General features: G+C 36.6%; 1 protein-coding gene across 1 annotated transcript in view; it reads right to left on the reverse strand.

Annotated features, from left to right (window-relative positions):
- LOC132546583 (ras-related protein Ral-A-like) overlaps positions 1-14,452 on the reverse strand; it is a 38,832-nt gene that overhangs the window by 17,808 nt on the left and 6,572 nt on the right. Inside the window, exon 3 of the mRNA XM_060210304.1 lies at positions 11,600-11,808. Within this exon, the coding sequence (XP_060066287.1) occupies positions 11,600-11,808 (209 nt within the window). The remainder of the gene's footprint in view (positions 1-11,599; positions 11,809-14,452) is intronic.

Below are 14,452 nucleotides of genomic sequence, written 5' to 3' on the forward strand. Positions count from 1 at the left end.
TAACCTTCTTTTATTTTCTATGGTAAGATTACATACTTATAAATATATCATATGCATTGATAGGTAATACAGGATTTCCCTCCATTTTTCGTCTGTACTTTAAAGGGTTTGTAAAAGTTACAATAATTGTTTATAGATATGTCATTCATGTAAATACCTTACCACGCAAAGGTGTTATCACTAAAATATTACCAGCTTTAAATTTGTGAATCACATACACATTAGCACACTACCAATACTATATATAAACACCATTCAATGATTCTTTATAGCAATAGTTCAGTAATGATACCACAAAGCACTGATTATACCTGTAGCTAGCAAATACAGCTTAGGAAGGTTTGTGACTACTCTCCCTATTATATGATCATAAAAGCCAAATGATTTGGACCTTTTTCTCTTATATTCTTTTTAAAGATGTTATTCTTACAGATTCCTAAATTGATTATACCTTGAAAATGGCCTTAAAGAGCATTGGAGCACGAGAGCTAAGTTCAGGGACATTTCTATACCACAACTTTCTTCTCTTTCTGCTTTAGATAAGAGATAAGGTAATTCATTCAGTCTAATGTAGCCAGATGGGATGTTGATTGCTAATGTCCAAGTAATCACATTTCAGTGTGATAACACTATGAAAGTGTCCCTGGGTGACCCTGTCATACATAGACACTGTCTTCAAATGACATTTGACTGTTGTGAGGATGTAAAATTCTGACATCACACTGATAAATATGAAATTATACAAGAAATAGTGATTTCTATACAAGATTCAACATGCTGTATGTAGGAAGGAAATCTAGGTTAGATACTGGTAGGGTTGTAGTGAGATAGCCTTCCTTAATTGGCTAAAAAAAAACAGATTTCCATGAGGTGAAGCATTTCCTTGGTTTACAGCTGGGATTTTTTAGTGTAGCTGGTCTGTAAACATGGCAAGATAAGACAAACATATAATCCTGATTCTGTGGGAAATGTTTGTACAAACTTCTGCTTGGACTAATAACAAGCGCTATAGAAAACTTTAGACATAGGCCTTAACACCTGTGATCTGGCTAACAGTGTAGCAGAGTATCATGTTAAACCTGGGGATTAGTCTGACCTCATCAACCTAGGCTGATGTTCAAGGTGTCAGAGCTATATCAACTTGGGATGGTCTCCATATCACATCAACCAGGGGAGGTGTCCATACCATAACACCCTGAGCAGGTGTCCATATATGAACATGAAGAGATGTCTATACCATTTCAACCTGTGGAGGTGTCCATATCACATCAACCTGGGGAGGTGTCTGCATCATAGCAACCTGGGGAGGTGTCTGCATCATAGCAACCTGGGGAGGTGTCTGCATCAAAGCAACATGGGGTGTCCATATCATGAACCCGGGGAAGTGTCTACATATCAACCATATACTCCATACCATAGCAACCTGAACATGCGGTCATACCATTTCAACCTGGGGAGGTGTCTGTATCAAAGCAACCAGAAAAAGGATCTGTAGCATAACAACCAGAGGTGTCCATATCTTACCAACCTGGGGAAGTGTCTATATACTCCATACCATAGCAACCTGAACATGCGGTCATACCATTTCAACCTGGGGAGGTGTCTGTATCATAGCAACCTGGGGAGGTGTCCATATACTCCATACCATAGCAACCTGAACAGGTGGTCATACCATTTCAACCTGAGGAGGTGTCCATATCATATTGATCTAGGGAGAAGTCCATATCATATCAACCTCGGAAGGTTTCTGTATCAAAGCAACCAGAAAAGGAATCTGTATCATAGCAACCAGAGGAGGTGTCCATATCATATGAAGCTGGGGATGTGTCTATATATCAACCTGAGGTGGAGTGCATAATCCATACCACAGCAACCTGGGGAGGTGTTCATTTCACATCACCTTGGGAGGTGTCAAGTATCATAATAATATTGACCTGAGGAGGTCGATCAGCGATTTGGGAGTAAACATCTATCAACAGAAACCAGCAATATTTCTAAGTTATCATACAGTCATTTCCATCACCTATCCCAACCATGTACCAATGAATCACTCAGAATCAGCCATGGGAGGGGGGTTGTATCAACCAGAATACATCATATCAGCTAAAGATTATCATGCTAGACCTGGGATGGATTCTATCAACAAGCAAGTCTGATATTCGACTTTGCAGTGTGGTAACTAACCATAAAAATTAACATACAAGTAGGCAAAAGCTACACTCAGTAATTATAAGTTAATTATTTATTGTACCTAAATCTTACAGTTGTGACACAGTACTTTTTCAAAACTCAGTAAATATTTTTGTTTTCTTGATTTTAACTGATTAAATGATGATAGGAAAAGGTTATCTAATGACAGGTTTTCAAAGTATGTCATTGATTTGAATGAGATTATAGCGTGATGGGATGCTAGGCCATAGACTGGACATGGTCTCCACTCTCCCTGAAATAATGGTGGGGCCCAGGCATTATGTGTTATGGAATATTATGATGAATAAATCATCTTTTTGTAGCTAGTCTGAATTAATACATATTCAGCAGTGCTTATGCAGAGGCTTCATCCCCAGAGACAAATTTGTATTGATGAGTTGTCTCCCTACTGACCAGTCAGCTTATTGTGTGATGACATTCTGATCATGTTGGGTGAGTACAGCGTATAGGTAAATACGGCTGTGGTTGATTAATTGTAATGCTACCACAAATGGAGCCTGACTTCTAAGTATGGAATTGCCACAGGGCATGTGAGTCAACATTAGAGAGTAATATAACATCAGTAGAAAAATGTTTAAATTGACAAGTTCAAAATGAACCTTCCCCACCCCCACCCCAAAAAAAAACATTATACATGGCAGGCTTTTAATCAGAAATTTTGAAAGGTCTCTTGACTGTTGAACATTCTGATAGTTTTTTCCTACTAGGGAAAATAAAAAAAGTTAGATCGAACTCAACACATCAATCAGGTTATTATTGATTTTGTAATACAGCTGAATAGGTTAGGAAGAGAGTCTGTCCCAAACACATCTGATTCAGTCTCATCAAGCCGTGAGCGTAAAAAGCTTGGGAACAATACATAGAACCACAGGTGTCTCCAATACAGCAAGGTCAAATATCTAATTTATTTCTAGTTCTAGTCCCCACAAAATAACCGAGGAAAGGTGTCATTGGCAAAAAAATTAAGTCTTAAAATAGTTATATACTAAAACAAAGGCCGGGCTTTTTCTGGGGGCTCTGATGGAAGTTTAGCTTTCTGACCGAAAAGATTTTCTCTGTGTGTTGGTCACATTGCTATACTAAAATGAATGTGCCATTTAGTCTGTAAACAGGCTTCACCAGAATGCTTGACAGCAATGACTACAAAGCACAAACATATATGCTTCTGATGAACATTGAAGTATGCTTCTTTGGGAAGAAGCCAACAGGTTAGCAATGTTTCACATACTGACATATAGTAAATATAGATAATTTGAAATTTCAATATTTGATCACATCTATTTCTGCTGTCAATATAAGGAGATGTTACACAAGTTAACTTTCATGACATTCAGCCTGTTTGTTTCCGTGGAGAAATCTGTTTGTCTTTTTCAGGAATAATTCCTGTCTTACATACAAATATAAATGCAGGTTCTAACAGGCTTTGTCAATGTTTGCCAGAAAACAACATAAGGTTCTGTCTGCCACTATTTCAAAAACAATTCTGGTCTAACCAGTCAAAGACCCACACTGTTTGGACCACAATAAAATGAAACAGTAGTTTTCGCTGATAGAAGTTGAAAATCAGTTAAAGTTCGCAATCACTTTAATTTTTCAAACAGAAAATGACTTTGAGAGGAAGTTCATTAAATTCATAGGTTTTATCAACTTATTGTTTGTTATTTTTATTGGACATGTTGTTGACAGTTCAGACCTTCCCATGTCAGTATGATCAAACTATGTATATCATTTTTGACTACTGATAAGATTACGTTTCCCACTGCCGTCTTCTACATAGCTTAGAATCACTGATCCAACAAAGGCACATCCCAAGCACCCAGTCAGAGTCTATGTTTAAGGTGATGAATTTACTTTCTTCATGTGTCTGACTTTTGTAAATGGAATTCTTGAATGTTAGAACCATTTTCTGCTAGAGGGTAGAGGGTGGAGGGTGCTGGCCTCCTGCCCCTCCAGGGGACTGTTGTCTTGATCACTTGGCACCACCACATTGAAGATCCTTGTTTATTACAGAGCTATATTACAGTATTTGTTGGTTAGCTAATGGAACTGCATCTGTTGTGGATGGGGTTTTTTTTTTACAAGGCATGGTCTTGCAGCATAATAATTAATTACACTTTGTCATTTTCTAGTAATGAAATTCGAGATAAGTGACAAAATTTCACCACTGTTCACAGCCTGTTTGATTAACAATGACACATCAGGAAAATTGTTTAAAAAATAACAGTTGATAATTTGTCATCACTGAATCAATGCTGAAGTCTGTACCTGAGACAACACTGCCCTGCTGATCATGATACCACGATCAATACCAGGCTATTTCAGTGGATTGATCATTACAATCAGGCATTAACATACTCCCACGTGTACATTTATACTTGACTCAGGTGATCAGAGAAAATCCGGTTTTTATCACTGACAGCTATCCACGCTTTTACCTGCATTCTAGTATGTCTTTATATTCAACAATCTAAACATTATGTACCTACAATAGAAGCTGAACTCTGAAAGTCAGCCAAACCATCCTTAAAGACAGTTATTCCATGGCTTCCATTTGACAATTGCCACTATGTTGGAAAGTCATGGGGTCAACAGTGCCCAACCACAAGGATGTCCACGGGCACACCTGTTTCCTTCCACGAGACCCTTTGCAGACTTCCATCCAGGCCAACAAGAATCATTAGGGTATGTTGGTATATCTTGTTTTACAATTCTTGTAAAATAAATATATTAAGCTACTGATTTGAATCCTCAAAACTGTATTTTACATACCTGACTTTCAAAACTTATACAAACATGTAGTTTTTAGGTTCAACATTTGGAGTAAAAGGTGATTTGGCTTTTGATAACCAATGGTCCAATGTAAGCTTTGTATTCTCAGAAAAAAAAAATTGAAGAGGCTCGGTCAGTGCAAATTTGTGTAAATATAGACCAGATCTCCTTGGCTCTTTACTTCAGTACCAACATGTGCTTGATGTTAAGGAAGAATCACGTAATGTTAAAATCCATTCAGAGATTGTTTTTTTTTTCCAGTTGATGAGTGATATCACTGATCTCAGGAGGAATGCCTCTCCAATGTTAATTGGTTCAGTATTTAGTTGGAAGCAGCATGATCATCTGGAATGGATAGGGATTCTAAGCTTCCTTGTAAAGTTTATAATACATGTGCAGATTTTGCTGAAGTTTAAATAAAAGTGAAATGCCTTTCTTGTACACTCACATAGCTCCATCCTACGACAAAATATGGCTAATGAGAACATGAAGGGCAATAACTCTGTCAAAATCAGCAATATACTTGATCTACAAACCTATACATGACATAGGAAGTTTGGAGAGAATTTGTCAAGAGACTTTTACACTAATTTTAACAATACTGTGTCAAGCTGAAAGAAAAAGATTTATGCATTGATATCCTGATCCGAGTCCTTTATTTTATATACAGCTAAGATCCGACCCACATAAGTACCATCATGCTCAGATCATGTAGTTACGATATTAACATCCACTATAATACACATTAGAGAAGTTTAAGTAAAACATCTGGATATTGTAAGTAAAGTGATTGAGACTGCACCAAAACAAGATGTTTCCTTATAATACTATGAAGTGTATACTAAGCCCGAAACCTAGATATTTTTAGGTAATAACAAAATACTTGAAACCTTGATACCCACTATCTATACAAACTGTTCCCATGGACAAAAACCAACAGAGTCCTTTACTATAAAACACACAAAAACTTGGACTTGGAAAGTCCTTTGATTTACACACGTTCACCAAGACCAAAACCTTATATTCCCTGTAATTACGATACTTATCACAAAATGTTAACTTTGCCTAAAACATTGTAATTCCTCCCTATACCTAGGACACTGTACCACAAAATGTTAACTTTGCCTAAAACATTGTAATTCCTCCCTATACCTAGGACACTGTACCACAAAATTTTCACTTTGCCTAAAACATTGTAATTTCCCTATACCTAGGACAACACAAAATGTTAACTTTGCCTAAAGCATTGTAATTCCTCCCTATACCTTGGACACTGTACCACAAAATGTTAACTTTGCCTAAAACATTGTAATTCCTCCCTATACCTAGGACACTGTACCACAAAATGTTAACTTTGCCTAAAACACTGTAATTCCTCCCTATACCTAGGACACTGTACCACAAAATGTTCACTTAGCCTAAAACACTGTAATTCCTCCCTATACCTAGGACACTGTACCACAAAATGTTAACTTTGCCTAAAACATTGTAATTCCTCCCTATACCTAGGACACTGTACCACAAAATGTTAACTTTGCCTAAAACATTGTAATTCCTCCCTATACCTAGGACACTGTACCACAAAATGTTAACTTTGCCTAAAACATTGTAATTCCTCCCTATACCTAGGACACTGTACCACAAAATGTTAACTTTGCCTAAAACATTGTAATTCCTCCCTATACCTAGGACACTGTACCACAAAATTTTCACTTTGCCTAAAACATTGTAATTCCTCCCTATACCTAGGACACTGTACCACAAAATGTTAACTTTGCCTAAAACATTGTAATTCCTCCCTATACCTAGGACACTGTACCACAAAATGTTAACTTTGCCTAAAACATTGTAATTCCTCCCTATACCTAAGACACTGTACCACAAAATTTTCACTTAGCCTAAAACATTGTAATTCCTCCCTATATCTAGGACACTGTACCACAAAATATTCACTTAGCCTAAAACACTGTAATTCCTCCCTATACCTAGGACACTGTACCACAAAATTTTCACTTTGCCTGATATTTTGTTATCTCTTTTAGATACAATATATTCACAGTCACATCATGTCAGTCAGCCCAGCACTAGTAATAACCTTTTTATAGATCCTATTTTGTTATCAGAGTATTGTTGTAAAAGTATTGCTCAAACACATACACCTGGTACTGAAGAAGCTAATCAACAACATTTGACACTGATTCCATTAATAATCCTGAACCACAATCGGATTTATTTTTTATCTGAAAATGAATCCCCTTTCAAATTGTAGCCTATGGCCTAGCTTATGGCTCCAAGAATTGCTCACTGAACAACAAATGGAGATCCTTCACATGCTATCCAGAGAAAATGGGCTGAAGCACTAAACCAAGACATCACAGACCAATGGGTCTCTCAGCTTCCTGAGAAACACAAACTACCAAAGGTGTGAAGTGCCGAACCTCACATTTCGGATCTTCACCTGAGGTTGTGCAGGCCAATGTTCTAAAATGTCTGAGCTATCACATCTCCTCTTCTTCTTTATCTTACACACCAAACCCAATACCTATAGCCAATATTGGGAAGACTCAAGATTCAAACCCTTCAAAATTGGACCTTCTATCAATGGAACTTTCTACTTTTTGGTAATCAACCCCACTAAGTTACATTTCACAACAACATGGATTCAGAACATTAATCTAACAGTCTCCTAATACAAGGGATGCAACAGATATTACTTGTAGACTTCATTATCCATCACAGTTTTCTCAGCATACATGCTGGCAACCAACTTATACAGCTGAATAAAAAAAGCATCTCCTAAACACACACACAAAAAAACCCAATCCCTTAAATGAAAGTTGAAGACATCCAAAACAAAACCCTGAGTGTGGATTTTTTGCTGGTACAGAAGCTCTGATTTATGTGGAGTGGGAGGCCAATTTTAGTGACATGTGGAGGGGCACCTGTTAGTGTGTTAAACATTCATCCTAGGGCCAAATGGTACCACCTACCACTCCAACCCACAATGGCTGTCAAATGTAATTCATGATTCTACACTATGGTATGTACTCCCCAAATAAGTGATTAAGAGCCATTAATTAAACAGACAAATTTGTGTAACAGGTGGTCTCCACCACTAGAGATGTGGCAGACTTGCCTCCATTACCCCAATGATGGCTTACATCTATAGCCACTTAAAACAGCAGTAAGATGTCTAGGATTTATTTAGGTCTATAGAAGAGGGATTATGTCTTACAATACCTGTATCTCATATATTATAATGCATTTCCTTAGTTATGCTATCACACACAAAGTATTGTGTGATTATTTATCCATGTATAATTTTTATCATAAATGAAACAATTTGTCCAAGTATCAGATCAACTCAGGGTTTTCCATAATTTTGTTAGTAGTAGGCTATGTAGTGAAAGTAGAAGGCTGGCCTGCTGTGTACGTGTAGTCGTGTACGGAACATTATTATGGAACTGGATTGGTGTAGGCGGCCAAATGATCAAAGTAGCCGGTCAAATTGGCCGGCGACCGGCTCTTATGGAAAACCCTGTCAACTGGTATACAGAACAGTCCAAACAATTCCATTCTGATCATCAAATTTTCTTGTATATGAGACAGAGAAATCTGTGTGGTATCTTTTTGTACTATATGGTGCCAAGTGACATTATAATTCAAATCACATCACATCCCTCTATCTCACTGGTGTATAAACCACAAAGGGAGGTAATTATATTGAATCAAAGAAATAGCGAAAAAAATTAGTTGAGAAATATTGAAAATAATGTACCAAAAATAAAATCAAATACATATATATTTGCAAGATTGACTTATTTAATTGTGGGCTGACATGCTGTTCGCCTTAAATGAGATGTTACAGAATGTCGGACTGAACACATACATGTACCAATAACTGATCAAGTTAATGTCATAATCCTGATATCTCAGGATCAATTCTGCAATGTCAGCTTCAAGACCTATAAATCTTGTAACCTAGTGTCTCATAAACTATTACATAATCTAGCTATCCAAGAATTCATCATTATCTGGATCAAACTATGAAATAATCTACTTGACAGGAACTGTCTCCATGAATTGCCTCGTAGTTCCTGATCAGATATCCTACAGTCCAGACTTCATATAATCCAGCTGACAACCTGCCTCATAGTCAACCTGAATCACATTGAAGTTATCTCATAACCCCACTGTCTCCTTATTCTGTCATTTTCACTCCATGTCTCTGATAATCACACTGCAATCTTGCCGTCTTATAAATCCTGTTGCAGTGGTCATGCACTTGCCTTTCATCTTGTCGTGCCGGGTGTCAGCACTTTTAGTTGCTTTGTTCCCAGAGAAATTTTAATCAAACTTCAGATAATTGTCCATGTTCTTTATTGTTCATAATCTAATATCATATGATATTTATGCAGCCCTGGTAAATACTAGCCACGATATACTGCTCGGTTAGAGAGCACATCTCTTTAGCTTGATTTGCTGAGCGTCAGACTAGCAAGCCAGGGATATCATGTTCAAGTCCTAGTGGAGGCATTAAAATAAATAATGACCTGTTACATTTATAACTTACTTACAACAGTCAAGCTCCGTGACAACAAAGATGTCTAACAAGTCAGACATTTTAAGACAATATTAACTGTAGTCTGTATCAGTGGTGCTCCAACTTTCTAAGGGTTACCGAAAAAAGATATGATACTTTGAGATAAAATCTTTCAGTCAGAAGAAAATAGTTTCCACTTTAAGCTTAGCAAGGAATGTAAACTTAACATGGCATTGTCACAAGCATTAATTGCCTATTAAAGGAAATGTTAAGAGGCTACACTTGTAACAGCAGACAAGTTTGCCAAGGGCTGTAACAGAAAATTCTAGATGCCTTTGCCATGGGTAACACAGCCTGAGCAAAACGATTCTCAACTTTCCATTGTACTTCTGATGACAGATTTGTGGAGTGGTAACATGTTTTAGCTCTCCTTCTAACCATATTTCCCTTATTACATCATCCAAACCTTTAGCCTGCCTCAAATTGAAACTGTAATTGATATTTCTGACTCCTGTATTACGTTCTGTACTTGATTCACCGTGTTAGTTATTTTCTCAAATTGTTCAACCCTACAACAGCTATCAGAGAGGTTACAATTGTCAAAGTATGACAGATGAAAGAAGACACTGTCACAGTATTAGAGCTGACAGGAGATGTCGTCACAGTACTAGAGCTGACAGGAGATGTTGTCATAGTACTAGAACTGACAGAAGATGTCACAGTACTAGAGCTGACAGAAGATGTTGTCACAGTACTAAAGCTGACAGGAGATGTTGTCACAGTACTAACACTGACAGAAGATGTTGTCACAGTACTAAAGCTGACAGAAGATGTCGTCACAGTAATAAAGCTGACAGAAGATGTCGTCACAGTACTAAAGCTGACAGGAGATGTTGTCACAGTACTAGAGCTGACAGAAGATGTTGTCACAGTACTAGAGCTGACAGAAGATGTTGTCACAGTACTAGAGCTGACAGAAGACACTGTCACAGTACTAGAGCTGACAGAAGATGTTGTCACAGTACTAGAGCTGACAGAAGACACTGTCACAGTACTAAAGCTGACAGAAGATGTTGTCATAGTACTAGAACTGACAGAAGATGTTGTCACAGTACTAGAGCTGACAGAAGATGTTGTCACAGTACTAGAGCTAACAGATGATGTTGTCACAGTACTAGAGCTGACAGGTGACAGTGTCACAGAACTACAGCCAACAGGAAATGCTGTCAAACAGAGCTGACAGTAATGTTGTGACCTGTACACATCTCCTTGTTACATTCCACTAAATATTGACACCTTCATGAAACATGATATGTTCAGTACCTTCCAACATGATGTTGATGTCCACATCAAATTTCTTTTGCTTATATTTTAGTATTGGTGAATTTATTTTTAATATTAATCCATACTTTTCCAGGACGGCTATTTTTCTTAAATCAAATGTTTGCTATGAACAAGTATATATACTAACGCATGACAATTACAAAGAAAACATAGAAAAACAATGTGATTGTACTAAATGAAACAATGCCTCCTACTGTATCAAAATCTACTCCAAAGAAAAGATTATGGTACCCATAAATTGTACCCTTATCTATTCCCATGGAAACATTTCATTGAGTTCTATCAATGTTTGACAGCTTCTGATATATATGTAGGTCAGTATCATGTAAGTTCAGCATCTCTGATATAAATCTAATTAGGCCAATATTTCAGTAAATATGGCCACCAATGTAATGCAATTGTTGCTATTAGTTTCACGACACATTTACTGTCATACAAGCCAAAATTCTGTTTTATCGTAACAGAAATCACTTTGAAAAATGGAAACAAACAACAATTTAAAAACTTACTCACATGAAGTTACCATGCAGGTGCAGTTGAGGCTTGCCAATGGCACCGTTTTTTCACTTTTGTTTTACTCTAATAGGAGTGTAACTCTTGATTTTGAAATGTTGTATCCCACAATACATCATGTTATACTTTATTTAATACATGTCTTAAGTCAACACAGCATATAGCCCCACCATTGGTACATACATTCAGTACTTCCTCCATTACACCTAAAAGTCTTACCTAAATTCCGCTGTAGCCTGAAATGACTCTTGTTCTGTGATGGAGAAGACACAGAGGAACCCCTCCCCAGAACGGAAGTAGTTGTCTCTGATAGCTGCGTAGTCTTCCTGTCCAGCAGTGTCTAGGATATCTATCTGGACCTCCTCACCATCTAAGACCACCTTCTTACGGTAGGAATCTGCCTTGGTTGGCTCATAGTCCTCCACAAACTGTCAACAAACAACACCATCAATAAACAAATATGATAGAAAATATGTCTGTAAGACTCAAATATCCCTGCTACTATGTGAACTAAAACCTGATCTAGTTGAAAACTTACTAAAAAATGTCTGTATGATCAGAATGCTCCCTCTGTTTTGCAAACCAGAATTAGATGTTTAGAACTTGATGTTATGGTTTTATGGAGTAAATATGAACAAAGTCTGTTTTAAGGTTCTCAAAATATGACACTGATTGATAAAATGAGACAAGATAGGACAGAACATATGAAGCTGCGACATACAGTCATGGATAATACTATATTCTCACCCTCACCCCATAAAATGGCAAGGTATGACACATAGGATAAAAGTCAACAAACAGGAAACAAAAAGTAAACCAACAAATTAAACAAGACTGAATGTAATGCATAACTACATCTGTACAATAATAAGTATTAACTGGACACAAGTAAAAGAATACATTTGTACACATTCATAACTCCTTAATAAAATGCCCAATATTTCATTTGTCTACTTGCATATTTCAAGGTCTTTTTTAAACATTTGCATAATTCTCATACCCACATCAACTTATTAATTCAAAGTAGTACTATTCCGACAACAACATTCATAACCATCAGATGAATATGATGGAACTTTCGAGATTTTAAAGAAGACTATTCAAGCAATTCGCCTAATCCTTGCACAAAATTGATTAGAAGAGAATTTCCAATTAATCACAATTTTTTGTCTTGTCTCACCAGTTGTGTTGCATAACCCACCCACACAGATATAACACAGTTCCCGTTATGACTATCAATCTGTGGAAAAGATTCATTGATATTCTGCTCATATTGAAAAAAATTATCATGGATGTTTTGTAGAATTTGCTGCAGTATCATACTAAATAACTTCATGAGTACTACATCACAAACTTAAAATGTACACAGTAACAAAACCATTCTTTAACCTTGATAAGGCTGTTAAAGTTGTAAGGCAGGTTCAATAAATGTTTTCTGTGTTTGAAAGTGGAAAACAAAAGTCAGCAGATTAAAGATGACAAAAGGGAATGTCAGGATGGTACTTTTTGTGAAAAGGGAGATACATTGTGATAATGTGTAATAATCATTTGGAAGTGAATTCACTTACGACTTTGAAAGGAATTTATTTCACAAGAATTATTATGTGATGTTACAAAAAAGGGCCATAACTCCATTAACAGGAGAAAAACTACATGAATGGGAGATATACACCCTCATGTCATACTGATACTGTGTAACATTTTACAGTCATTAGGAAATATATGTATGGTCTGACCAAAGTTTCTAACTTTATATAATCAATGGTTCCATATTGACAGAAATGGACAAATCACAATATCATAAATGCTTGAAGTTCTTAATGATTTCGTTAAATACAATTCCAATTTTTTCACTTATCCTTGCTATGATGTTTTTCTTTTTTTACTGCCTGCACAACTGTGTTTAAATTAGAACTTACGATGAAGTCTGATCTCTTCTTAATGTACATGACATTTTCATTACAGCATTAGCAATTTTGCAAACAGTTTGCATGTCATTAGAATACAAAACAGCCATTCACCAATTCTCACATGTAGGACGGATATAACTTTGATTCTCTCTCTTGTTTTATCAGCCCAGCTTCTGAGATTGAGCTTAATCTCAAGTCAAACTCAAATATATGGACCATGCTTATATCAACCAGTCATTAATGTTTGAGGCTTTTCATCTTCATGCCCAGAGCAGCATGTCTTGATTTGGCAAAGCACTTCCAATACTTGGGTGGATGCTTTAGACTAACTTAAGACTTAACATGAAGTACAGGCACTCTTACAATAATGGGGTCAGGCTGAGCTTAAATTCTAATGTCTTTGCTGAACCCTATGTCAAATTCTAATTATGTTTAAGCTTCATCATAACAACAATTCAACTCAGTTAAAAAGAGAATTTTCCATCCCCACACTTACAAGAATATTTCATCACCATACCAATTACAACCTGTTTCAATATAAGAGACAGATAACTGTATTAGTGTAAGGTCTATACAGTGAAACCCTCTTAATATCATGTTCCATTTGTCAGGGGGAAATGTGATAATAAGTGGAATGTGACATAAACAGATGACACATTTTTCCGGACAATAAATTTGAAATTTATTTGTTTTTCTAAGATTTTCCTAGATTTTTAATTTGTTTATTCTTTGAAATATATAAACTGCAGTCATAAATTATCATGAACAACTATGACAATTCATATCATATTCAGTTTACACATGGTCAGATCCATATGTGACACTACCGTGCCATCAGCTGATGTTTTTGCAGTATAATTTTTTTGTCCATTACTGTATAGGCCCCATAATGGTGTATCATCACAAAGTTGGTTTATACACAGTGTGAATCTGTGCAACTTTGATAAAATGTGTTCTGAAGATCGCAACTTGGTCCTTCGCGACAAAACTAGTAGAACTCCAACATTGGTTGCATCGTGACAAGTTCTAAATGACATGAGTTAAAAATCCATTTTAACACACTAGACTCCCTTCAACCAAGCTGGACCTTACAGGCAAGTGGGTCAAATTTATTGTTCGGGAGTCAAAAGGTGAGAACAGTTGGCCAGTAGGACATTGACGA

Source organism: Ylistrum balloti, unplaced genomic scaffold (assembly GCF_031769215.1).
Source record: "Ylistrum balloti isolate Yb309-2 unplaced genomic scaffold, AGI_CSIRO_Ybal_v1 Utg369898, whole genome shotgun sequence".
In the NCBI taxonomy this organism is placed as follows: Eukaryota; Metazoa; Mollusca; class Bivalvia; order Pectinida; family Pectinidae; genus Ylistrum; species Ylistrum balloti.